At 47.1% G+C, this 24181-nt stretch overlaps 1 protein-coding gene across 2 annotated transcripts in view; it reads right to left on the bottom strand.

The window, feature by feature from the left end:
- Positions 1-464: 464 nt before the first annotated feature.
- nrap (nebulin-related anchoring protein) overlaps positions 465-24181 on the bottom strand; it is a 60969-nt gene continuing 37252 nt past the window's right edge. Inside the window, exons 31-43 of one of the 2 annotated variants that reach the window (XM_056297434.1) lie at positions 23903-24100; positions 13990-14094; positions 11045-11143; positions 10580-10684; positions 10350-10457; positions 9004-9315; positions 8186-8290; positions 6709-6807; positions 6481-6585; positions 6259-6366; positions 3396-3707; positions 1706-1861; positions 465-782 (exon numbers count right to left, since the gene is read on the bottom strand). In XM_056297434.1, the coding sequence (XP_056153409.1) occupies positions 465-782; positions 1706-1861; positions 3396-3707; positions 6259-6366; positions 6481-6585; positions 6709-6807; positions 8186-8290; positions 9004-9315; positions 10350-10457; positions 10580-10684; positions 11045-11143; positions 13990-14094; positions 23903-24100 (2130 nt within the window). The remainder of the gene's footprint in view (positions 783-1705; positions 1862-3395; positions 3708-6258; positions 6367-6480; positions 6586-6708; positions 6808-8185; positions 8291-9003; positions 9316-10349; positions 10458-10579; positions 10685-11044; positions 11144-13989; positions 14095-23902; positions 24101-24181) is intronic. The other variant, XM_056297435.1, reaches the window with a different exon arrangement.

Genomic DNA, 24181 nt, shown 5'->3' with positions numbered 1-24181 from the left:
TGGCCAATAAAATACATTCACAAGTCATGAAAAACATTCCAAAAACACATTAAAACCAATCTAAAACAAGTCATTTTTCATCTAAACTGCTTCAACGGAAGATCAAAGATTTCCGTTTGACAAAAGCACTAAACTTCTTGGACATGAAATTCATGGATAAACCGTTTGACAAACTTTAACGAATCTTCCCCCAATCTCACTTGCCCAGTTCCTTTCATTTTTAGCTCAATCTACATTATGACTGTGGCACCTGGATTATTTTGCAAAAATGATCCAAATAAAATCCTATAAATGGGGCTTTGGACTTCTGTTTGCTGTACCTGATAAGGGTGAGGCATCACATGTGATTATCGAAGTAGATACCCCAATGCCACTTGTAAAGTAAACCACTCGGAAAAAGATTACTACACCACCTGAACGCGTGACACTGAGAATCTTTCTATACACAATCAAGATGTCTCTATCTATGCTTCTTCTATCGCCGCAGCTTTGTTTGACAAGGACGATTGGACTGTGTTCTCAAGGGCAGCGGATGAGGACGAGGTGGTGGTCGTGGACTGTTTAGTGGATGCGGTCCTCTTCTCCATGGACTTAAATGAACTTGTCATACTGGTGGACTTCTTCTGGACGGTCTGGATGGTCTTCTTCCTCTTGACATGTAGGACTTCCATGGCATCCATGTTGACACCTTCTTGAATCTCCTCGCTGTTCTCCACATGCTCTGAGGACTGCTGCTGCTGCTGCTCCATCTGCTGCTGCTCCATCTGCTGCTGGTACTGAAGCTGAAGGTAGGGAAGTGGAGATTTACTTAATGGAGATGGTTTTGAAAAAAAAAATCCGAAACGTTTCAGTCAGACATTCAGAAATATTTCTTGTTCACGTTTATGTCATTGAGAAATAAAAAAAACAGGTTTCCTGTTGGCATTTGTAGGGGATTCTGGAACTAGATTGTTCTGAACAAAGAGGAGGCTTTAATAGTGATCATCCATCCATCTGTTATCCAAACCGCTTATCCAGTCAGAGCCGCAGGGATGGTGGAGCCTATCCCAGCAGTCATTGTGCGGCAGGCGGGGGGACACCCTGGACAGGTTGCAAGTCCATCACAGGGCCGACACACACACACACACACACACACACACACCTAGGGGCAATTTAGTACGGCCGATTCACCTGACCTACATGTCTTTGGACTGTGGGAGGAAACTGGAGCCCCCGGAGGAAACCCACGCAGACACCGGGAGAACATGCAAACTCCACACAGAGGACGACCCGGAATGACCCCCAAGGTTGGACTACCCCGGGGCTCGAACCCAGGACCTTCTTGCTGTCAGGCAACCGCACTAACTACTGCGCCACCGAGCTATCCACTGGTAAATATACACAAGTAAATTTATGACGCTCCTGATCAGAAATTAATGAACATAGGATTAACCTTCAGGCCTTCTTCATCAACCCAACTTGAAAAGAATAGTGATCAACTATCCTAGATCTGCTGTTTAAGATTCAACAAAAAGTGGTGTGCTGAACTATGGCACTACACCGTCTCTTCTGTGTAGAAGTGGTCAGGACTATTCACTCCAAGCTCTCCGGGGGAAATGCTGGAACAGCAAAGCTCATACATGACGGCTGTGAACCATGACGAGTTCATTTAAATGATATACATCAATACATTCAATCAGCCCCTCCACCCTGCGTATCATCTCACCATCACCATCTGTTGGTACTGTGCGATAGCCTCATCAGTGCTGACCCCTTCAGCCAGCCCCAGTTCTGCAGCCCGTCGGGCTAGTTCGGCCTTGTGGGAGCCAGGTGGGGTCCAGCCCACTCCCCTGATCCAGTTCAGGTCTGACTTATACTTCACCTGCAATCACATTTACAACAGCAGTCATTTAGAGCAGCAATGCGTCGGTCCGGCAAAAGAAAAGCATTGTAATTTTACTTTTTTTGTTTCAGTGGGGAATGAATAATATTAGCAGTAGCATGGGCATATTAAAACTGAAACGCTAAAAAAGCTCAAAGAAATGATTTTGCTCTGATGTTTCCACCTTTCAGCCACATTTAAAACTCTCCCAAAGAATTAAATACAGAATATGTTGATTAATTTGATACATCATTTTTCTTGTCAACACATTTAAAGTGGCAGCCTCAAAGATGTCCACTGTCTGTTATATTACCATCTTTCACTATGTTTTAATGCTTCTTTTTGGTTGGTCCACCAGAGCAGTCCTACCTCATCGCGTCAGCTCCTATCATGGTTCACATACGCAGTTTGAAGGGTTTTTTTGCAGGAAGTGTCGTACCCACACTGTTTTTCAAATTCAAATGCTTTCAGAAGCAATGGCTTTCATGCAATGAGAGTCTACTACTACTACTACTACTACTACTAAAACTACTACTACTACTACTAGTTTCGGCTGCTCCCGTTAGGGGGCGCCACAGCAGATCATCCATTTCCATCTCTTCCTGTCCTCTGCATCTTCCTCTGTCACACCAGCCACCTGCATGTCCTCCCTCATCACATCCATAAACCTCCTCTTTGGCCTTCCTCTTCTCCTCTTCCCTGGCAGCTCCATATTCAGCATCCTTCTCCCAGTATACCCAGCATCTCTCCTCCACACATGTCCAAACCATCTCAATCTTGCCTCTCTTGCTTTGTCTCCAAACCGTCCAACCTGAGCGGCCCCTCTAATATAATCGTTCCTAATCCTGTCCTTCTTCGTTACTCCCAGTGAAAATCTTAGCATCTTCAACTCTGCCACCTCCAGCTCCTCCTCCTGTCTTTTCGTCAGTGCCGCTGTCTCCAAACCATATAACATAGCTGGTCTCACAACCATCTTGTAAACCTTCCCTTTAACTCTTGCTGATACCCTTCTGTCACACATCACTCCTGACACACTTCTCCACCCACTCCACCCTGCCTGCACTCTCTTCTTCACCTCTCTTCTGCACTCCCCGTTACTTTGGACAGTTGACCCCAAGTATTTAAACTCATCCACCTTCATCACCACTACTCCTTGCATCCTGACCATTCCACTGTCCTCCCTCTCATTCACGCATAGGTATCCCGTCTTGCTCCTACTGACTTTCATTCCTCTTCTCTCCAGTGCATACCTCCACCTCTCCAGGCTCTCCTCCACCTGCGCCCTACTCTCGCTGCAGATCACAATGTCATCCACAAACATTTCATGCAGTGACAGGGAGCTGGATAATTATGATTATATCGTAGTCAGTGATAGGTAGTAATGAAACAGACATTCATTTATACAAAAAAGTTTGAGATTATTACTTTAACTTAAGATTCGATTCAAGTTTTTGTGGTGACATGTGTTGAAAACCTTCACGTTGGTGAATTAGGTACCAACACACACACACACACACACACACGTATCCCTTACATCACTCTGCAGCTTGTAGGCCTGTTTGGCATGCTTGACATCAAGCTGCTCGGGATCACAGGTGTAGTTGTGCAGCTTCTGACGGTAGGCCAGGTCGCTAGCTTGGGTCTGGTGCTTCTTGGCCAGCAGGAACTCAGGCTGGTCGGCATGAATCTTGTAGTTTGAGCGTTCCTCCTTGGACTGGCGTTTGTATTCCAAGTTGCTTTGGAGCTTGCTGGCGGCCAGCGAGTGCATCATCTTGGGGTCATCCTGTACGCACAGCAGGCCTACCTGCTGGCCCTTCTCCTTTAGATGTGACTCCTTGTAGCGGAACTGATGGAGGGAAAAAGACACAACCATATTTGAGTGAATGGAGAGTTTTTTTATCTCCCTTTTCCTTCCCAGTTGTACTTGGCTAATTACCCCACTCTTCCGAGCCATCCCGGTTGCTGCTCCACCCCCTGTACCGATCCGGGGAGGGCTGCAGACTACCACATGCCTCCTCCGATACATGTGGAGTCGCCAGCTGCTTCTTTTCACCTGACAGTGAGGAGTTTCACCAGGGGGATGTAGCATGTGGGAGGATCACCCTAGTTCCCCCTCCCCCCCAAACAGACGCCCCGACCAATCAGAGGAGGTGCTAGTGCAGCGACCAGGACACATACCCACATCTGGCTTCCCACCCACAGACATGGCCAATTGTGTCTGTAGGGATGCCCAATCAAGCTGGAGGTAACACGGGGATTCGAACCGGCGATCCCTGTGTTGGTAGGCAACGGAATAGACCACTACGCCACCTGGTCGCTGAGTCAATGTAGATTTTACAGTGTTGTTCACAAGACTGCTCTGGATCGTATTGGTATTCTCACCAGGGGACTGTTGACGTGAACATTAACTACCTCAACACCCAAGAAATGTTGTGTCACCTGGAAAAAAGATGATTCTGTGACTTCCTGTTTATACTATGGTAAAAATGACCTACAGGATTTTGAGTTAACGCCAAATTCCCCAAGGGCAATTGCAGTTAATCGCTGTGTTCAAATCAGATGTTTCATACAACTGTTGTCGGGTTTACCATCTCGATTTAAAAGGTAACCAGAAGTGGGAAGATGGCGGCGCGGACTCACGTTTGCAGCGGCCTCACCCAGTACCGACTATGCAGCGTCTTGTCCACGTCTAAGTTTGTGTCATCATGTGAAGTTTTTATTTGGATCGTCCATTTTTTTCATTTGACGGCTGGGAGAGCTTGGTCTGCTGCATCCGGTGGGCCCAGGGACCACGGCCCTGCCTGGAGCTGTGCCCGAAGAGGAAGCACTGAGGGCGGTCTGACAGGGCGTGGAAGCGGGGCAGGCTAAGCTAACTGCTAGCCCATGCAGACCGGCAGCTCCGACAGTCATCCTGGCTGGCCTTCGTTCTCTGGACAGTGGAGGTTTTGGACAGTGTTGCACTGAGTGGACTGTGTTGTTAGTCGTTTTGGGAAAGTTTGGATGTGTGTTTTCATCTTTTGTGTTGCACTGCTGTGGGCTGGGGGAACAACATTCTGCTTCTTTTGTGTACGCAAGTATACGTGGTAGAAATGACAATAACTTGTTCATGATTCCTGAAGTGCAGAACTTCCTACAACAACACAGTGTGACTGTTCTGCTGTTTTCTTAGAAACTGCCCTTCGGCAGCATTAGCATTTGAAAAGATACGTTACACTTTTACGACGTCATCTGGATATCTAATAAGACTCAGCGATTTACGTGGACGAAGATGAACCGCTGACCTTGCCTGGGTGCATTAACGCCATCCATGGTGGGCTTCAGCGTTACACATGTACATGTCGTTCACAGCTGGAAGTTGCATAAAACTTCCCCACAATGCCGCGTTGTTGACAGGGTGAGACAAAAACCTTTTCTGCTTCCATCGTTAAAATCCCGAAGACATTAAATCACTTTTCCACTGTCTCTCTACTAAGCTATCTGTGAACATGCTCCGTCTCTCAAAGAAAGACTCTTCATGAGTGTACATGAAAGTATGCCAACAGATCCTGAGCTGTGCTTCTGAGATGTCGCACCAGCACGACCGGGATGTCGCTCCTACCCGAAACCACCGTGGGAGGTCGGAGGACCGCCGCGGTGTTTAAACTCTATATTGTGTCACGATAAATACCCAGTTGATATATTAATGCATTACATATGTTAGTGTGTCTGTTATGAAACTAACTGACACAAAAAATTAACATTTTAACAACTTTAATACTATTTTTAAACAATTTAAAATGGCCGCTGTCCAACTCCTGTAAATGCTGCAGCGCCTCGGTGGTAGTCATGGTGCGTCTGTAACCAGACATGTTGGGACATAATCACACATCAAGTTTAGACTATTTCTCTCCACTGGAGGGCGCTAGTGTGTTTCTAGGACAGAGCAACGAACTTCACGAAGGAAATGACGCCACCGACACACGTCATAAATACTGACATGACGCACACGATGACGCGCAAATTATGAGCGGTCTTTTTGACCGCTCGTGGTCGTTTTAGGTAGATCTTATCATAACTTTTTCTGTGCAATTGATCTAAAACTAATTTTAATGCAAATATATACTATTTTAGGAGCATTTGGGGAGCGGCAGGTCTGTAACTTTTTCCTCCCACAAAGTTATTAAACTTAGTAAATCCAGAACTGACAAAATGACCGCCTTGGTCGTTGTACCTTTGAACTTTGTGAGAACACATAGCTGACACCGCATCGTATTCCAAATCCAAAGCCAAACGAACAGATAGGATTTATCCAGTATAGATCCATCTCAAAATGCTTCTGAGATGGATTGAAGGGACTTTTCAGTCTGACTGAACCTCAAAATGTGCCGCTCGGTGTTGGGTTGAGCACACTGACTCACATCACTGGCAATCTCTCTGGAGGCCTTGGCTGTCTGGAAGGGAATGGCGTCCAGCTTCAGATCATAACCGGCTGTCTTCACCTGGTCTCCAGACGCTCTGTAGACTTTCTAGATGGGCAGGGAGAGAGAGAGTTAGAGGACAGGGGAAGAAATCCTTCATGGGACTGGCATTTTGGAGCTGGATTTAATGTTCAGAATGAAGAGACTAGAGGAGTGTCTCACATCACTGATCTGCTGGGCGTTGATCTTGGCTCTGATGAAGTCTGGGTCGTCGGCATGTAAGGTGTAATTGTGCATGTCTTCGTTTTTTCCAGATTTGTACAACCTCTAAAGCAAAGAGGCATCGGAAGTGGCGTCAGTGTTGCCCTCAGCAGCACACGAGATTTACACAATCAAGATGTTACAATTAAACTATAAGCTGAGACCCAAAACATCTTGTTTTTTGCCCACCTCGCTGCACTGCTGATAGCTGTTTCTGGCATGGAGGATGTCTGGAGAGTCAGCCACAGAGGTGAACTTCAGACTGTCAGGCTGCTGACGGTACTTCTTCTGCATGGACCGAGACCAGAAGAACATGAGCCAAGCACACGTCACACAGGCCGACAGTAGATAAAACATTTATGGGCTGTCTTTCAGCCTTTTTTTGTTGGATCCCCCCCCCCCTTTTTTTCTCCCCAATTGTATCCGGCCAATTACCCCACTCTTCTGAGCTGTCCCGGTCTCTGCTCCACCCCCTCTGCTGATCCGGGGAGGGCTGCAGACTACCACATGCCTCCTCCCATACATGTGGAGTCACCAGCCGCTTCTTTTCACCTGACAGTGAGGAGTTTCACCAGGGGGATGTAGCGTGTGGGAGGATCACGCCATTCCCCCCAGTTCCCCATCACCCCCGAACAGGCGCCCCGACCGACCAGAGGAGGCGCTAGTGCGGCGACCAGGACACATACCCACATCCGGCTTCCCACCCACAGACACGGCCAGTTGTGTCTGTAGGGACGCCCGACCAAACCGGAGGTAACACGGGGATTCGAACCAGCGATCCCCGTGTTGGTAGGCAACAGAGTAGATCCACGCCTCCCGGACACCCCTGTCTTTGAGCCTTTTAAAGGAACAATCCAACACAGACTCAAAGAAAAGTCATTCAAGTAAGACAAATGTCTGTGAACATGCTACAACTACTGCACTTGTAGATTCAGCTGCACTGTCACGTTAAATCTTCATGTTTAGACTTAAATTTAGACTTAAATATGCATCTTCAGAAGTCAAAACTTACATTTGTAAAATGTTGGAGATAGATACTAGCAGAGACAGGACTTGTGCTTTGACCTCACTGACTGTTTCTTTGCAGTAACACAATTCTTTAATGGTTTCTAAGGGACCAATATACTGGGCAAAGTAAATCTGACTTGGCAGCCATGTAACACACACACACACACACACACACACACAAAGGATGAAGGACCAGGTAAATGTCTTCAACTTTGCTTTCTTTCTTCTGAACTAGATCGAGTTGTGTCACAAACTAGCCATGTAGCATGCCCATGTCCATGTGCAGATGTATGTGTAGCATTAGCATGTCCATGTGCAGATGTATGTGCAGCATGTAGTATGTCCATGTGCAGATGTATGTGTAGCATGTAGCATGCCCATGTCCATGTGCAGATGTATGTGTAGCATGTAGCATGTCCATGTGCAGATGCATGTGTAGCATTAGCATGTCCATGTGCAGATGTATGTGTAGCATGTCCATGTGCAGATGTATGTGTAGCATGTAGCATGCCCATGTCCAGATGTATGTGTAGCATGTAGCATGTCCATGTGCAGATGTATGTGTAGCATGTAGCATGTCCATGTGCAGCTGTATGTGGCTCATCTGCAGACTGTTTGTGCTGTGCCACTTGTTAGAACGTCTGTTTTGTGTACTCACGTTGCTGATGAGTGCCCCAGCCTTCATGGCAGACTCTAGTTGAGGTGCCCCCACACCGTCCCAGGCTACACCCTTCATGAAAGTCAAGTCTGACTTGTAGAGTTTCTAGACACAAGACAGGGTTTCCATCAGCAGACCGCATCAGAGAATGAGGAGCGCCAGGGACAGTGTTTCGAGGATGGCAACCTTCCCTACTCTTCTCTGGGGCTGAAGTGCTCCAGTATGGACTCGGGTCAGCATTTTGAAGGTTTTGATCTTGTCTCAAACTTCACAGTATAATGACTCGGACTATATTTGGTCTTGGTCTGCAGACTTGATAGTTTTTCAGCTTTTTATTTTTGAAATGAATATCAAACTGCCACTGAGATCAGTGACGTGCACTCTTATCTAACTTGTTTCCTTTTTATCTTTAATTTATGTTTCTACAACACTGCAAACTGTGATCTGAAATAAAGATTACTGTAGCGAAACTTTGACTTTTACTATGATGGTAGACTTCTACAGTTAAAGTCCTGGTGTTTAATTGGACTTGCACTGTTCTGATGTCAGTCTTTACACAGGTTTTGGTCCCACTTGGTCTTGAGTTGGACTCGCCACCTTAAAAACTTGGTCTCAATACAATAGTCTGTCTCAACACGCTTTGGTCTAAGACTCATCTCAGACGCTCCTGCCCTCAAGACTCGCTAGTCTTAGCAACTCTTCTCTCCTGCTGGTCTTCAAACTGTTGTCCTCTCTTCTTTTCACCACCTCCCACCCTTCCTCCTTTCCTCCTACACTTTCATCATTCTAGCATCGCCTGCCCCAGAGCCCCATCTCACCTCACTCTGAAGGTCGTACGCCTTCTTGGCCCACTTGACCTTCATGTCGTCAGGAAGCACGGTGTACTCGTGCAGCCTTGTCTTGTAGTCCTGATCACTGGCCAGGGCCTGGGCGTTCTTCGCTGCCACCAGATGCACCATGTCGGGGGTGAGGTGGTACTGACTGCTGGACATCAGCGCGTCCTTGCGGTACTCCTGGTCGCTGGCCAGTCGCCCAGCCTGAAGGCAGTGTCGTAGATGAGGGTCATCAAGGATGCTCTTGGCACCGATGTGCTTCCCTTTCTCCAGCAGGTGGTTGTGTTTGTACTGGTGCTGTAGGAAGGATGAAGTACCACTTGTTGTAGTTTATTTCAGTAATTAAAACATACTCAGGCAAGTGTCTCCATGTAATGCATTCCAAGCAATGAGCGACTAGCACCCCTACAATGTTTGACAGCTGTCAGATTAAAAGAAGAGAATTCAATTCGTCTGTGTCATGGTCAGATCGGGTCATCAAAGATGCTAATGTACATGCCGAGTCACGTCAAAAGCTTGAAACAAATGGACTGATTTATGTATGTACGTATGTATGTCTGTATGAATGAATGATTTTTGCCCCTTTTTCTCCTCAATTGTACCTGGCCAATTACCCCACTCTTCCGAGCCGTCCCGGTCGCTGCTCCAACCCCTCTACTGATCCGAGGAGGGCTGCAGACTACCACGTCTCCTCCGATACGTGCGTAGTCACCAGCCGCTTCTTTTCACCCGACAGTGAGGAGTTTCACCAGGGGGACGTAGCGTGTGGGAGGATCACGCTATTACCCCCAGTTCCCCCGAACAGGCGCCCCGACCGACCAGAGGAGGCGCTAGTGCAGCGACCACGACACATACCCACATCTGGCTTCCCACCCGCAGACATGGCCAACACTCGACCAAGCCGCAGGTAATACGGGGATTCGAACCACCAATCCCCATGTTGGTAGGCAGCGGAATAGACCGCCGCGCTACCCGGACCCCACAAATGAATGTATTTACCAAAAATATGTTTGTAGGAAAATGAAAGACAGTAAACAGGGCGCAGCATCAATTTAAAAAACAGTGCCTCTTATGTACCTGTCAAATTTCACTTTTCTGGGCGTCCGGGTGGCATGGCAGGTTTTTATCAACACCGCTGAGGGTTTCCGAAAGAAAACGCGCTCTATATATATATATATCATCCTATCATCCAAGCAGTCATTTAATATATATATATATATATATATATATATATATATATATATATATATATCAATCATCCTATCATCCAAGCAGTCATTTTATAACAAGCCCTTTTCATGAGGACAAGCATAGCCAAGCATCTTCCTTACGTCACTGGCGATGCCTGTAGAGCTCTTGGCGGCCTGGAAGGGGATGTCCTGCATGGTCAGTTTGTAGCCCTGGGCCCTCAAGGTGTTCCATGACTCTTTGTACCTGATCTGGAACGAAGTAACATCAGGATTTGTTGGTTGAATAACTAGACACAAACCGGACGCTGGATTATTATGGAAGAGCTAAATCTAATAAGTTTACATCATATATACTGCTGACATGTACAAACCTCGCTAAAGTTGGCTGCATTAATCTTTGCTTGGGTAATCTCTGGTCTCTCTGCTGTAATAGTGTAGTTGTGTCTGTCATTCATTCCTTTCTCCTTGTACAGACGCTGGACAACAAAACAACAACAGCCACATTACTTATGTCTTTTAAAAACAGCAGAACAAAATTAAGTGCTTGTGTCAGGAATGTTAAATTATGCCATCCCCAAAGAGACTTTCATTTAGTCAATAAAATAATTATTGGTCCATGCAATGTTCTGTATCCTGCATAATAGTGTAACAAAAAAGTGTGCTTAAATACTCCTATGCTTAAAGCATGCAAGGTTTTGCTGCAACCAAGAAAATCAAAAGCCCAACCCTGGAGTTAGAGGGGTTTGTAGAGAATAAAAGTGGAGTGGCAATATTTGAACTTGAACAAAGGTTAAAAAGCTAGCACTTGATGGATGATCAAGTGTATTTTGTCTCACCTCATTTGTTATCTGTCCACTGAGTTTGGCATGGACAATATCCGGAGAGTCTGCCACAGAGGTGTACTTCAAGTCATATGGCTGCTGGCGGTACTTTTTCTGTCATGATGGAAGAAAGACCTTGGTTAGTAACTCTGAAATCTAAGTAGACGTTGGTACAAATCAAGTTAATCTTCATCATTTCTAATGCAGAAATTCTGCCAAACAGTCTCAACATGTGGAGAAGATTACTGCACCTTCAAAACCCTTAAAAAAATGTCAATATTACAAAAAGCAAGGCGTATTATAAAGCAACCATTCAGAATGTAATTCTTTGTTCCCTTGATCCAGTCATTTCTAAGGTCCTGGATTTCTGCAAGAATGTCCAAAAGGAGATTAAACAGGTTTTGGGTATAAATGTTATCTATCTAGATCCAGCACTTTTTATACTGGATAAATCAAGATCCAGCACTTTTTAATACTGGACTAATCAAGATCCAGCACTTTTTATACTGGACAAATCCAGATCCAGCACTTTTTATACTGGATAAACCAAGATCCAGCACTTTTTATACTGGATAAACCAAGATCCAGCACTTTTAATACTGGACAAATCAAGATCCAGCATTTTTTATACTGGACAAATCAAGATCCAGCACTTTTTATACTGGACAAATCAAGATCCAGCACTTTTTATACTGGACAAATCAAGATCCAGCACTTTTCATACTGGACAAATCCAGATCCAGCACTTTTTATACTGGATAAACCAAGATCCAGCACTTTTTATACTGGATAAACCAAGATCCAGCACTTTTTATACTGGATAAACCAAGATCCCGCACTTTTTATACTGGACAAATCAAGATCCAGCACTTTTTATACTGGATAAACCAAGATCCAGCACTTTTTATACTGGATAAATCTATACTTAGCACAAAAAGTAAGGAAATGTGTGTTTGGTAGATGATGTCTTTGTTGTAACAATGCTTCTTGGCAATAAATCTTATACCGTTGGAAAGCCTGTTTATCTCCCTTTTAAATGGGGCCACATTTGTAAGGAACATGCATTTGTGGGATGAGCAGCAGAGCTGAGTATGTGGGTTGCGCCCATAAAAAATTTGCCAAATCTTCTCTGTCAATGCCAAACAGCTTATTTTGCTGCTGCTATTGACTCTTGTTTTGAGCTTCTGGTACCCCAGGTGCTGACAATCAGCTGCCTGATATAAGATTTATTGCCAAGAAGCATTGTTACAACAAAGACATAATCTACCAAACACACATTTCCTTACTTTTTGTGCTAAGTTTAGATCCAGCCCTTTTCATACTGGATAAATCAAGAGGCAGCACTTTTTATACTGTATAAATCTAGACGCAGCACTTTTCATAATGGACAAATCTAGATCCAGCACTTTTTAAACTGGACAAATTTTGATCTAGCACTTTTCATACCGGATAAATCTAGATCCAGCACTTTTAAATACTGGATAAATCTAGATCCAGCACTTTTTAAACTGGACAAATCTCGATCTAGCACTTTTCATACCGGATAAATCTAGATCCAGCACTTTTAAATACTGGATAAATCTAGATCCAGCACTTTTTATACTGGGTAAATCAAGATCCAGCATTTTTTATACTGGGTATACTTCCTGATAATATGACAGATAGTGTCTTAAATTCTTTATTGAGATTTCTGCTTTTAATAGCAAAAAAAAAAAAAAGAAAAAAGATAACAGTTTCCTGGTTGAAGCCGCAGCCCCCCAGCATAACACAATGGAGAGACAGGGTAAGAAATGTCTTCATCATGGAGAAAACCACAGCAAGACTACAGCTGAGGACAGACAGGTTTGCTGAAAGATGGTCACCATTAATACAGGCAGTGCCAGAACTTTAGTCACCTCTTTTTTTTCTTTTTTTTCCATTGTATTTATTTTATTTATATTTTTAGTCCTATTGCACTTGTTTCTTTTTTCTTGTTTCTTGTTTTTTTTTCAGGTGTAAGCATGTGCTGTAGATGTGTATGTACTATGTAAATCATTGTTAAAATGAGTGTAATGGTACACACACCTCCTTCAAGTTGTAAATTCTTTGTACTGTGTTGAATAAATGTGTTGAATAAAAAAAAATCAGTTAAGAAAATGTAATTCCTGTAACATACCTAAAAAGATGAAAAAGGTGACTTTGCCACAACCCCTGCTTATTTCCCTGGACCAGGGAAACCCCATTCATTTTTTATCCACAAAGACAAAGACAGAGGAACCCCTGGCAGGCTAATTTCAGGGGTAATGTCCAAAAAAATCATTCCTGAGCTACTCTGTTGTGTTTTATCTGGCTGTGGGGGAAAGCTGTGTATGTATTTACAGCTGAATATACCCCATGTGTTGTCCTCACATTGTCCACTGTCCACACATACTGCCCTTGTCTTAAGCGTCATTTATGACCCGCCTTCATTAAAACTCTAAATTAAAGCAACTTAATTTAATTTTAAACCTCAAATCTATTGTGCAGGAAGAAACAAGCTGCCATTCATCACAAACTGTGTGACTATCTGGGTTTTCCCTCTTCACCGTGCAGAAAGACTGCATTTAATCAGTGGACACCTCTAGCTTTTATAGGGTCACATGACCCTGAGACAATCTTAGTACCCCAGTGGTGGACAGCTTTCATGGAAATATGAACAGAAACAACGTCTCACTTTTTCTAATGTTGGGGTCAGTGTAGGAAAAGTCACCACATTTCATGTTGAAACAAGATCCTGCTCTGCTGTTAAACACCGTCATGGGTCGTTTTGACCCGTAGACAACAGAAGGTAGACGTATAAAACTATGTAGCATATAGGACTCCTACCGTCCCTTTAAGGAACAAACTGGAGAGAGCTGTGTTGTGAAGACAAATGAGAATGAGGGAGATAAGACGAAGGACAGATGCTTTGATCCTAGCAATGAGTTTAAAATCTGTCTCACATCACTGATGAGGTCTGTGGCCTTCTTGGACCCTTCAATCTGCAGTGCCCCAGTAGCGATCCATGCTGCACCCCGCAGGTAGTTGAGGTCAGAACGGTACACTTTCTGCAGAGAAAACATAAATACACAAAGTTTGAGGTTTACTATAGGTATCCCTGTCAGCACAATACTAAACTAACTAAAGTTTAAAAGTGCAAACTCTCTGGTTTGCTCCAAAAACCCACCCCTAGGGAAGACTGAGTTACATCTTTACATTGCTGTTAAATTCCTCTTAGCATCTTGTATCAAATTACAAAAAGGTGCTCAGCATGTTCAGAGGCTTTACTACTTAGCTATTTTCATTCCTATTCAATTTTTGACAGCTGATAACTGTCTCAGAGGTTGTTGAACTTTATTTTCTTTACAGACATCCAGTAAATCCTTAGTTCTGAGGAATCATTTTAAATTTAGTTCGCCGAAACTCGTTTCTTTCAACATTAAGGGAATCTGTGACAATGCCAAAAGAAAACCTGTGTTTATTTATAGTAGAAGTAATGCACACATCATTTTATTTTAAGAGACTCATTCATTTGACAGTGATGTTAAATTCTGGAAGGCTCAATGGGGGGGGGGGGGTGTCAGATCAGTCATGCCTCTCACCACTCAGCAGGGACCGCCATTTTACTTGGTAGATCTGAAGGAGATTTAATTGAAACTATCACTTCAGAGGACGGTAGGTGGGTTATTATTGTTCTCAACATGGACAACTTCCTCCTTAGTGTTTGCAGTGTATGTAGACACAATATTCCTGCTCGGGCAAGACAAATGTTCACACAATTCTCCTCGAAGCTGCAAAATATTCAAGCCAAACACAAAGTTGCTCATCTCATCATTGGAGGGGATTATGATGACACACCGGATGACCTCATAGACCGCATTCCGGTCCGAACAGGATCACAGTGGGGATTTAAGGCTTCCGTTTTTACTTGTGATCTGTTCTTAATGGTAGATGCATGCAGACTCTTACATCCGGATGGTAAACGGTATAGCTGGAGTAATGATGATAGATCTCTGGGTTCCAGGATTGATTTCACCCCGCTGTATGCAATATGTTAGAGACTCTTCCTACAGCCGTGCTGCTCTCTCTAATTACACACTATTAAAAGATGATTTATTCGGCAAAGCAGTTAAAGCTATTGCTGGAGACATAGTATTTAAGAATGAAAGATGGGAGTTTTTAAATTTAAGGTAAGACAATAATAATTAAACAAACTAAAGATGTAAAAATAGACAGTAAAGAGAATCTGATATTGGGGAATTGAGTAATCTGCTCAAGAGACTGTCCTGGGGGCGTCCGGGTGGCGTGGCGGTCCATTCTGTTGCCTACCAACATGGGGATCGGCGGTTCAAATCCCCGTGTTGCCTCCGGCTTGGTCGGGTGTCCCTACAGACACAATTTGCCGTGTCTGCAGGTGGGAAAACTAAAGCAGCCCAGTAGGCCTACATCACAGTCATGACTAAAGAAGCCCAGTAGGTCTACAGCACGGTCATGACTAAAGCAGCCCAGCAGGGCTACAGCACGGTCATGACTAAAGCAGCCCAGCAGGTCTACATCACGGTCATGACTAAAGCAGCCCAGCAGGTCTACAGCATGGTCATGACTAAAGCAGCCCAGTAGGTCTACAGCATGGTCATGACTAAAGGAGCCCAGTAGTACTACATCATGGTCATGACTAAAGCAGCCCAGTAGACCTACAGCATGGTCATGACTAAAGCAGCCCAGCAGGCCTACATCACGGTCATGACTAAAGCAGCCCAGCAGGCCTACATCACGGTCATGACTAAAGCAGCCCAGTAGGTCTACATCACGGTCATGACTAAAGCAGCCCAGCAGGCCTACATCACGGTCATGACTAAAGCAGCCCAGTAGGTCTACATCACGGTCATGACTAAAGCAGCCCAGTAGGTCTACATCACGGTCATGACTAAAGCAGCCCAGTAGGTCTACAGCACGGTCATGACTAAAGCAGCCCAGTAGGCCTACAGCATGGTCATGACTAAAGCAGCCCAGTAGGTCTACATCACGGTCATGACTAAAGCAGCCCAGCAGGCCTACATCACGGTCATGACTAAAGCAGCCCAGCAGGTCTACATCACGGTCATGACTAAAGCAGCCCAGCAGGCCTACAGCACGGTCATGACTAAAGCAGCCCAGCAGGCCTACATCACGGTCATGACTAAAGCAGCCCAGTAGGTCTACATCACGGTCATGACTAAAGCAGCCCAGTAGGTCTACATCACGGTCATGACTAAAGCAGCCCAGTAGGTCTACAGCACAGTCATGACTAAAGCAGCCCAGTAGGCCTACAGCATGGTCATGACTAAAGCAGCCCAGTAGGTCTACATCACGGTCATGACTAAAGCAGCCCAGCAGGCCTACATCACGGTCATGACTAAAGCAGCCCAGCAGGTCTACAGCACGGTCATGACTAAAGCAGCCCAGTAGACCTACAGCACGGTCATGACTAAAGCAGCCCAGTAGGTCTACAGCATGGTCATGACTAAAGGAGCCCAGTAGTACTACATCATGGTCATGACTAAAGCAGCCCAGTAGGTCTACATCATGGTCATGACTAAAGGAGCCCAGTAGTACTACATCATGGTCATGACTAAAGCAGCCCAGCAGGTCTACATCACGGTCATGACTAAAGCAGCCCAGTAGGTCTACAGCATGGTCATGACTAAAGGAGCCCAGTAGTACTACATCATGGTCATGACTAAAGCAGCCCAGCAGGCCTACATCACGGTCATGACTAAAGCAGCCCAGCAGGCCTACATCACGGTCATGACTAAAGCAGCCCAGCAGGCCTACATCACGGTCATGACTAAAGCAGCCCAGTAGGTCTACATCACGGTCATGACTAAAGCAGCCCAGCAGGCCTACAGCATGGTCATGACTAAAGCAGCCCAGTAGGTCTACATCACGGTCATGACTAAAGCAGCCCAGTAGGTCTACATCACGGTCATGACTAAAGCAGCCCAGTAGGTCTACAGCACGGTCATGACTAAAGCAGCCCAGTAGGCCTACAGCATGGTCATGACTAAAGCAGCCCAGTAGGTCTACATCACGGTCATGACTAAAGCAGCCCAGCAGGCCTACATCACGGTCATGACTAAAGCAGCCCAGCAGGTCTACATCACGGTCATGACTAAAGCAGCCCAGCAGGCCTACAGCACGGTCATGACTAAAGCAGCCCAGCAGGCCTACATCACGGTCATGACTAAAGCAGCCCAGTAGGTCTACATCACGGTCATGACTAAAGCAGCCCAGTAGGTCTACATCACGGTCATGACTAAAGCAGCCCAGTAGGTCTACAGCACAGTCATGACTAAAGCAGCCCAGTAGGCCTACAGCATGGTCATGACTAAAGCAGCCCAGTAGGTCTACATCACGGTCATGACTAAAGCAGCCCAGCAGGCCTACATCACGGTCATGACTAAAGCAGCCCAGCAGGTCTACAGCACGGTCATGACTAAAGCAGCCCAGTAGATCTACAGCACGGTCATGACTAAAGCAGCCCAGTAGGTCTACAGCATGGTCATGACTAAAGGAGCCCAGTAGTACTACATCATGGTCATGACTAAAGCAGCCCAGTAGGTCTACATCATGGTCATGACTAAAGGAGCCCAGTAGTACTACATCATGGTCATGACTAAAGCAGCCCAGCAGGTCTACATCACGGTCATGACTAAAGCAGCCCAGTAGGTCTACAGCATGGTCATGACTAAAGGAGCCCAGTAGTACTACATCATGGTCATGACTAAAGCAGCCCAGTAGGTCTACATCATGGTCATGACTAAAGGAGCCCAGTAGTACTACATCATGGTCATGACTAAAGGAGCCCAGTAGTACTACATCATGGTCATGACTAAAGCAGCCCAGTAGACCTACAGCATGGTCATGACTAAAGCAGCCCAGCAGGCCTACATCACGGTCATGACTAAAGCAGCCCAGCAGGCCTACATCACGGTCATGACTAAAGCAGCCCAGTAGGTCTACATCACGGTCATGACTAAAGCAGCCCAGCAGGCCTACATCACGGTCATGACTAAAGCAGCCCAGTAGGTCTACATCACGGTCATGACTAAAGCAGCCCAGTAGGTCTACATCACGGTCATGACTAAAGCAGCCCAGTAGGTCTACAGCACAGTCATGACTAAAGCAGCCCAGTAGGCCTACAGCATGGTCATGACTAAAGCAGCCCAGTAGGTCTACATCACGGTCATGACTAAAGCAGCCCAGCAGGCCTACATCACGGTCATGACTAAAGCAGCCCAGCAGGTCTACAGCACGGTCATGACTAAAGCAGCCCAGTAGACCTACAGCACGGTCATGACTAAAGCAGCCCAGCAGGTCTACAGCACAGTCATGACTAAAGCAGCCCAGTAGACCTACAGCACGGTCATGACTAAAGCAGCCCAGTAGACCTACAGCACGGTCATGACTAAAGCAGCCCAGTAGGCCTACAGCACGGTCATGACTAAAGCAGCCCAGCAGGTCTACAGCATGGTCATGACTAAAGCAGCCCAGTAGGCCTACATCACGGTCATGACTAAAGCAGCCCAGCAGGTCTACAGCACGGTCATGACTAAAGCAGCCGAGTAGACCTACATCACGGTCATGACTAAAGCAGCCCAGCAGAACTACATCACGGTCATGACTAAAGCAGCCCAGTAGGCCTACAGCACGGTCATGACTAAAGCAGCCAAGTAGGCCTACATCATGGTCATGACTAAAGCAGCCAAGTAGGCCCACATCATGGTCATGACTAAAGCAGCCCAGCAGACTTACATCATGGTCATGACTAAAGCAGCCCAGTAGGCCTACAGCACGGTCATGACTAAAGCAGCCCAGCAGAACTACATCACGGTCATGACTAAAGCAGCCCAGTAGTACTACATCATGGTCATGACTAAAGCAGCCCAGCAGGCCTACATCACGGTCATGACTAAAGCAGCCCAGCAGGCCTACATCACGGTCATGACTAAAGCAGCCCAGCAGGCCTACATCACGGTCATGACTAAAGCAGCCCAGTAGGTCTACATCACGGTCATGACTAAAGCAGCCCAGCAGGCCTACATCACGGTCATGACTAAAGCAGCCCAGTAGGTCTACATCACGGTCATGACTAAAGCAGCCCAGTAGGTCTACATCACGGTCATGACTAAAGCAGCCCAGTAGGTCTACAGCACGGTCATGACTAAAGCAGCCCAGTAGGCCTACAGCATGGTCATGACTAAAGCAGCCCAGTAGGTCTACATCACGGTCATGACTAAAGCAGCCCAGCAGGCCTACATCACGGTCATGACTAAAGCAGCCCAGCAGGTCTACATCACGGTCATGACTAAAGCAGCCCAGCAGGCCTACAGCACGGTCATGACTAAAGCAGCCCAGCAGGCCTACATCACGGTCATGACTAAAGCAGCCCAGTAGGTCTACATCACGGTCATGACTAAAGCAGCCCAGTAGGTCTACATCACGGTCATGACTAAAGCAGCCCAGTAGGTCTACAGCACAGTCATGACTAAAGCAGCCCAGTAGGCCTACAGCATGGTCATGACTAAAGCAGCCCAGTAGGTCTACATCACGGTCATGACTAAAGCAGCCCAGCAGGCCTACATCACGGTCATGACTAAAGCAGCCCAGCAGGTCTACAGCACGGTCATGACTAAAGCAGCCCAGTAGACCTACAGCACGGTCATGACTAAAGCAGCCCAGTAGGTCTACAGCATGGTCATGACTAAAGGAGCCCAGTAGTACTACATCATGGTCATGACTAAAGCAGCCCAGTAGGTCTACATCATGGTCATGACTAAAGGAGCCCAGTAGTACTACATCATGGTCATGACTAAAGCAGCCCAGCAGGTCTACATCACGGTCATGACTAAAGCAGCCCAGTAGGTCTACAGCATGGTCATGACTAAAGGAGCCCAGTAGTACTACATCATGGTCATGACTAAAGCAGCCCAGTAGGTCTACATCATGGTCATGACTAAAGGAGCCCAGTAGTACTACATCATGGTCATGACTAAAGGAGCCCAGTAGTACTACATCATGGTCATGACTAAAGCAGCCCAGTAGACCTACAGCATGGTCATGACTAAAGCAGCCCAGCAGGCCTACATCACGGTCATGACTAAAGCAGCCCAGCAGGCCTACATCACGGTCATGACTAAAGCAGCCCAGTAGACCTACAGCATGGTCATGACTAAAGCAGCCCAGCAGGCCTACATCACGGTCATGACTAAAGCAGCCCAGCAGGCCTACATCACGGTCATGACTAAAGCAGCCCAGTAGGTCTACATCACGGTCATGACTAAAGCAGCCCAGTAGGTCTACAGCACAGTCATGACTAAAGCAGCCCAGTAGGCCTACAGCATGGTCATGACTAAAGCAGCCCAGTAGGTCTACATCACGGTCATGACTAAAGCAGCCCAGCAGGCCTACATCACGGTCATGACTAAAGCAGCCCAGCAGGTCTACAGCACGGTCATGACTAAAGCAGCCCAGTAGACCTACAGCACGGTCATGACTAAAGCAGCCCAGCAGGTCTACAGCACAGTCATGACTAAAGCAGCCCAGTAGACCTACAGCACGGTCATGACTAAAGCAGCCCAGCAGGCCTACAGCACGGTCATGACTAAAGCAGCCCAGTAGGCCTACAGCACGGTCATGACTAAAGCAGCCCAGCAGGTCTACAGCATGGTCATGACTAAAGCAGCCCAGTAGGCCTACATCACGGTCATGACTAAAGCAGCCCAGCAGGTCTACAGCACGGTCATGACTAAAGCAGCCGAGTAGACCTACATCACGGTCATGACTAAAGCAGCCCAGCAGAACTACATCACGGTCATGACTAAAGCAGCCCAGTAGGCCTACAGCACGGTCATGACTAAAGCAGCCAAGTAGGCCTACATCATGGTCATGACTAAAGCAGCCAAGTAGGCCTACATCATGGTCATGACTAAAGCAGCCCAGCAGACTTACATCATGGTCATGACTAAAGCAGCCCAGTAGGCCTACAGCACGGTCATGACTAAAGCAGCCCAGCAGAACTACATCACGGTCATGACTAAAGCAGCCCAGTAGGCCTACATCATGGTCATGACTAAAGCAGCCCAGCAGAACTACATCACGGTCATGACTAAAGCAGCCCAGTAGGCCTACAGCACGGTCATGACTAAAGCAGCCAAGTAGGCCTACAGCACGGTCATGACTAAAGCAGCCCAGCAGAACTACATCATGGTCATGACTAAAGCAGCCCAGCAGACTTACATCATGGTCATGACTAAAGCAGCCAAGTAGGCCTACATCATGGTCATGACTAAAGCAGGCGCCATAAGGGTGATTTTGTGACAGTCGTCACCTTGGTAGTGTTCACTTAACGTGGGCACTCAAGGGAATAAATATAAATTGGTGCTGACGCGCCCCGCCTACGTGACGCGCCGAGTCGGTTCCTGGTCAACGGTTTGCGTTGCGTGCGCATAATTAAAGCGTCCTCTTTTCGGCCTGTCATATCAGCACTTCAAAACGCTGCCAGTATTTCATTTTAAAGCTTTTATCAGCCGACACCAATGACATGCTGATACTGCCGCAAAGCCCTTGTGTGTAGATAGTTTCACCAGGGCTGGGGGGGGGGGGTGTTTCCGACAATGAAAATGTAATAAAAACATTCCCTCGTGCAGCTTTAACAACAGAGTTAGAGGGGCGGTTTCATGTAGAGGTGAGGGGCGGTTTCATGTAGAGGTGAGGGGCGGTTTCATGTAGAGGTGAGGGGCGGTTTCATGTAGAGGTGAGGGGCGGTTTCATGTAGAGGTGAGGGGCGGTTTCATGTAGAGGTGAGGGGCGGTTTCATGTAGAGGTGAGGGGCGGTTTCATGTAGAGGTGAGGGGCGGTTTCATGTAGAGGTGAGGGAAGGTTTCATGTAGAGGTGAGGGGAGGTTTCATGTAGAGGTGAGGGGCGGTTTCATGTTGAGGTAAGGGCAGTTTCATGTTGAGGTAAGGGCGGTTTCATGTAGAGGTGAGGGGCGGTTTCATGTAGAGGTGAGGGGCGGTTTCATGTAGAGGTGAGGGGCGGTTTCATGTTGAGGTAAGGGCAGTTTCATGTTGAGGTAAGGGCGGTTTCATGTTGAGGTAAGGGCAGTTTCATGTAGAGGTGAGGGGCGGTTTCATGTAGAGGTGAGGGGCGGTTTCATGTAGAGGTGAGGGGCGGTTTCATGTAGAGGTGAGGGGCGGTTTAATGTAGAGGTGAGGGGCGGTTTCATGTAGAGGTGAGGGGCGGTTTCATGTAGAGGTGAGGGGCGGTTTCATGTAGAGAGGTAAGGGCAGTTTCATGTAGAGGTGAGGGGCGGTTTAATGTAGAGGTAAGGGGCGGTTTCATGTAGAGGTGAGGGGCGGTTTCATGTAGAGAGGTAAGGGCAGTTTCATGTAGAGGTGAGGGGCGGTTTCATGTAGAGGTGAGGGGCGGTTTCATGTAGAGGTGAGGGGCGGTTTCATGTAGAGGTGAGGGGTGGTTTCATGTAGAGGTGAGGGGCGGTTTAATGTAGAGGTAAGGGGCGGTTTCATGTAGAGGTGAGGGGGGGTTTCATGTAGAGGTGGGGGCTGTTTCATGTAGAGGTGAGGGGCGGTTTAATGTAGAGGTGAGGGGCGGTTTAATGTAGAGGTAAGGGGCGGTTTCATGTAGAGGTGAGGGGGGGTTTCATGTAGAGGTGAGGGGCTGTTTCATGTAGAGGTGAGGGGCAGTTTCATGTAGAGAGGTAAGGGCAGTTTCATGTAGAGGTTAGGGGCGGTTTCATGTAGAGGTGAGGGGCGGTTTCATGTAGAGGTGAGGGGCGGTTTCATGTAGAGGTGAGGGGTGGTTTCATGTAGAGGTGAGGGGTGGTTTCATGTAGAGGTGAGGGGCGGTTTCATGTAGAGGTGAGGGGTGGTTTCATGTAGAGGTGAGGGGTGGTTTAATGTAGAGGTAAGGGGCGGTTTCATGTAGAGGTGAGGGGCGGTTTCATGTAGAGAGGTAAGGGCAGTTTCATGTAGAGGTGAGGGGCAGTTTCATGTAGAGGTGAGGGGCGGTTTCATGTAGAGGTGAGGGAAGGTTTCATGTAGAGGTGAGGGGCGGTTTCATGTAGAGGTGAGGGGTGGTTTCATGTAGAGGTGAGGGGCGGTTTCATGTAGAGGTGAGGGGCGGTTTCATGTAGAGAGGTAAGGGCAGTTTCATGTAGAGGTGAGGGGCGGTTTCATGTAGAGGTGAGGGGCGGTTTCATGTAGAGGTGAGGGGCGGTTTCATGTAGAGGTGAGGGGCGGTTTCATGTAGAGAGGTAAGGGCAGTTTCATGTAGAGGTGAGGGGCGGTTTCATGTAGAGGTGAGGGGCGGTTTCATGTAGAGGTGAGGGGCGGTTTCATGTAGAGGTGAGGGGTGGTTTCATGTAGAGGTGAGGGGCGGTTTCATGTAGAGGTGAGGGGCGGTTTCATGTAGAGGTGAGGGGCGGTTTCATGTAGAGGTGAGGGAAGGTTTCATGTAGAGGTGAGGGGAGGTTTCATGTAGAGGTGAGGGGCGGTTTCATGTTGAGGTAAGGGCAGTTTCATGTTGAGGTAAGGGCGGTTTCATGTAGAGGTGAGGGGCGGTTTCATGTAGAGGTGAGGGGCGGTTTCATGTAGAGGTGAGGGGCGGTTTCATGTTGAGGTAAGGGCAGTTTCATGTTGAGGTAAGGGCAGTTTCATGTAGAGGTGAGGGGCGGTTTCATGTAGAGGTGAGGGGCGGTTTCATGTAGAGGCGAGCCCCCCCCCAGCTTCAACAGAGTATGTTCTGCAACCCTCCATAACACGTGATGTTAGCCAACACAACACACCATGGCTACAGCACTGTGTCGTGCCTCTCACCTCACTCTGCAGGGCGTACGCCCGCTTGGCAGCCTGCACTTTGAGGTCATCGGGCAGGGCGGTGTAGTCATGCAGGGTGAGCCTGTAGTCCTGATCGCTGACCAGCGCCTGAGCCTTCCGGGCGTGGGCCACCTCCAGCATATCCATGGGCAGATGAAACCGGGACAGCTCGTTTGCCGACTTCTGCTTATACTTGATCTGAAGAGCAATACGGGAAAGGGATACGGGGACAAAAATTGAATATATGTGAACATACTGCTACAGTGAAGTATTCCTACA

The sequence above is a fragment of the Lampris incognitus genome, chromosome 17, assembly GCF_029633865.1.
Source record: "Lampris incognitus isolate fLamInc1 chromosome 17, fLamInc1.hap2, whole genome shotgun sequence".
Taxonomy (NCBI): Eukaryota; Metazoa; Chordata; class Actinopteri; order Lampriformes; family Lampridae; genus Lampris; species Lampris incognitus.
This window is presented reverse-complemented; position numbering and strand designations above follow the sequence as displayed.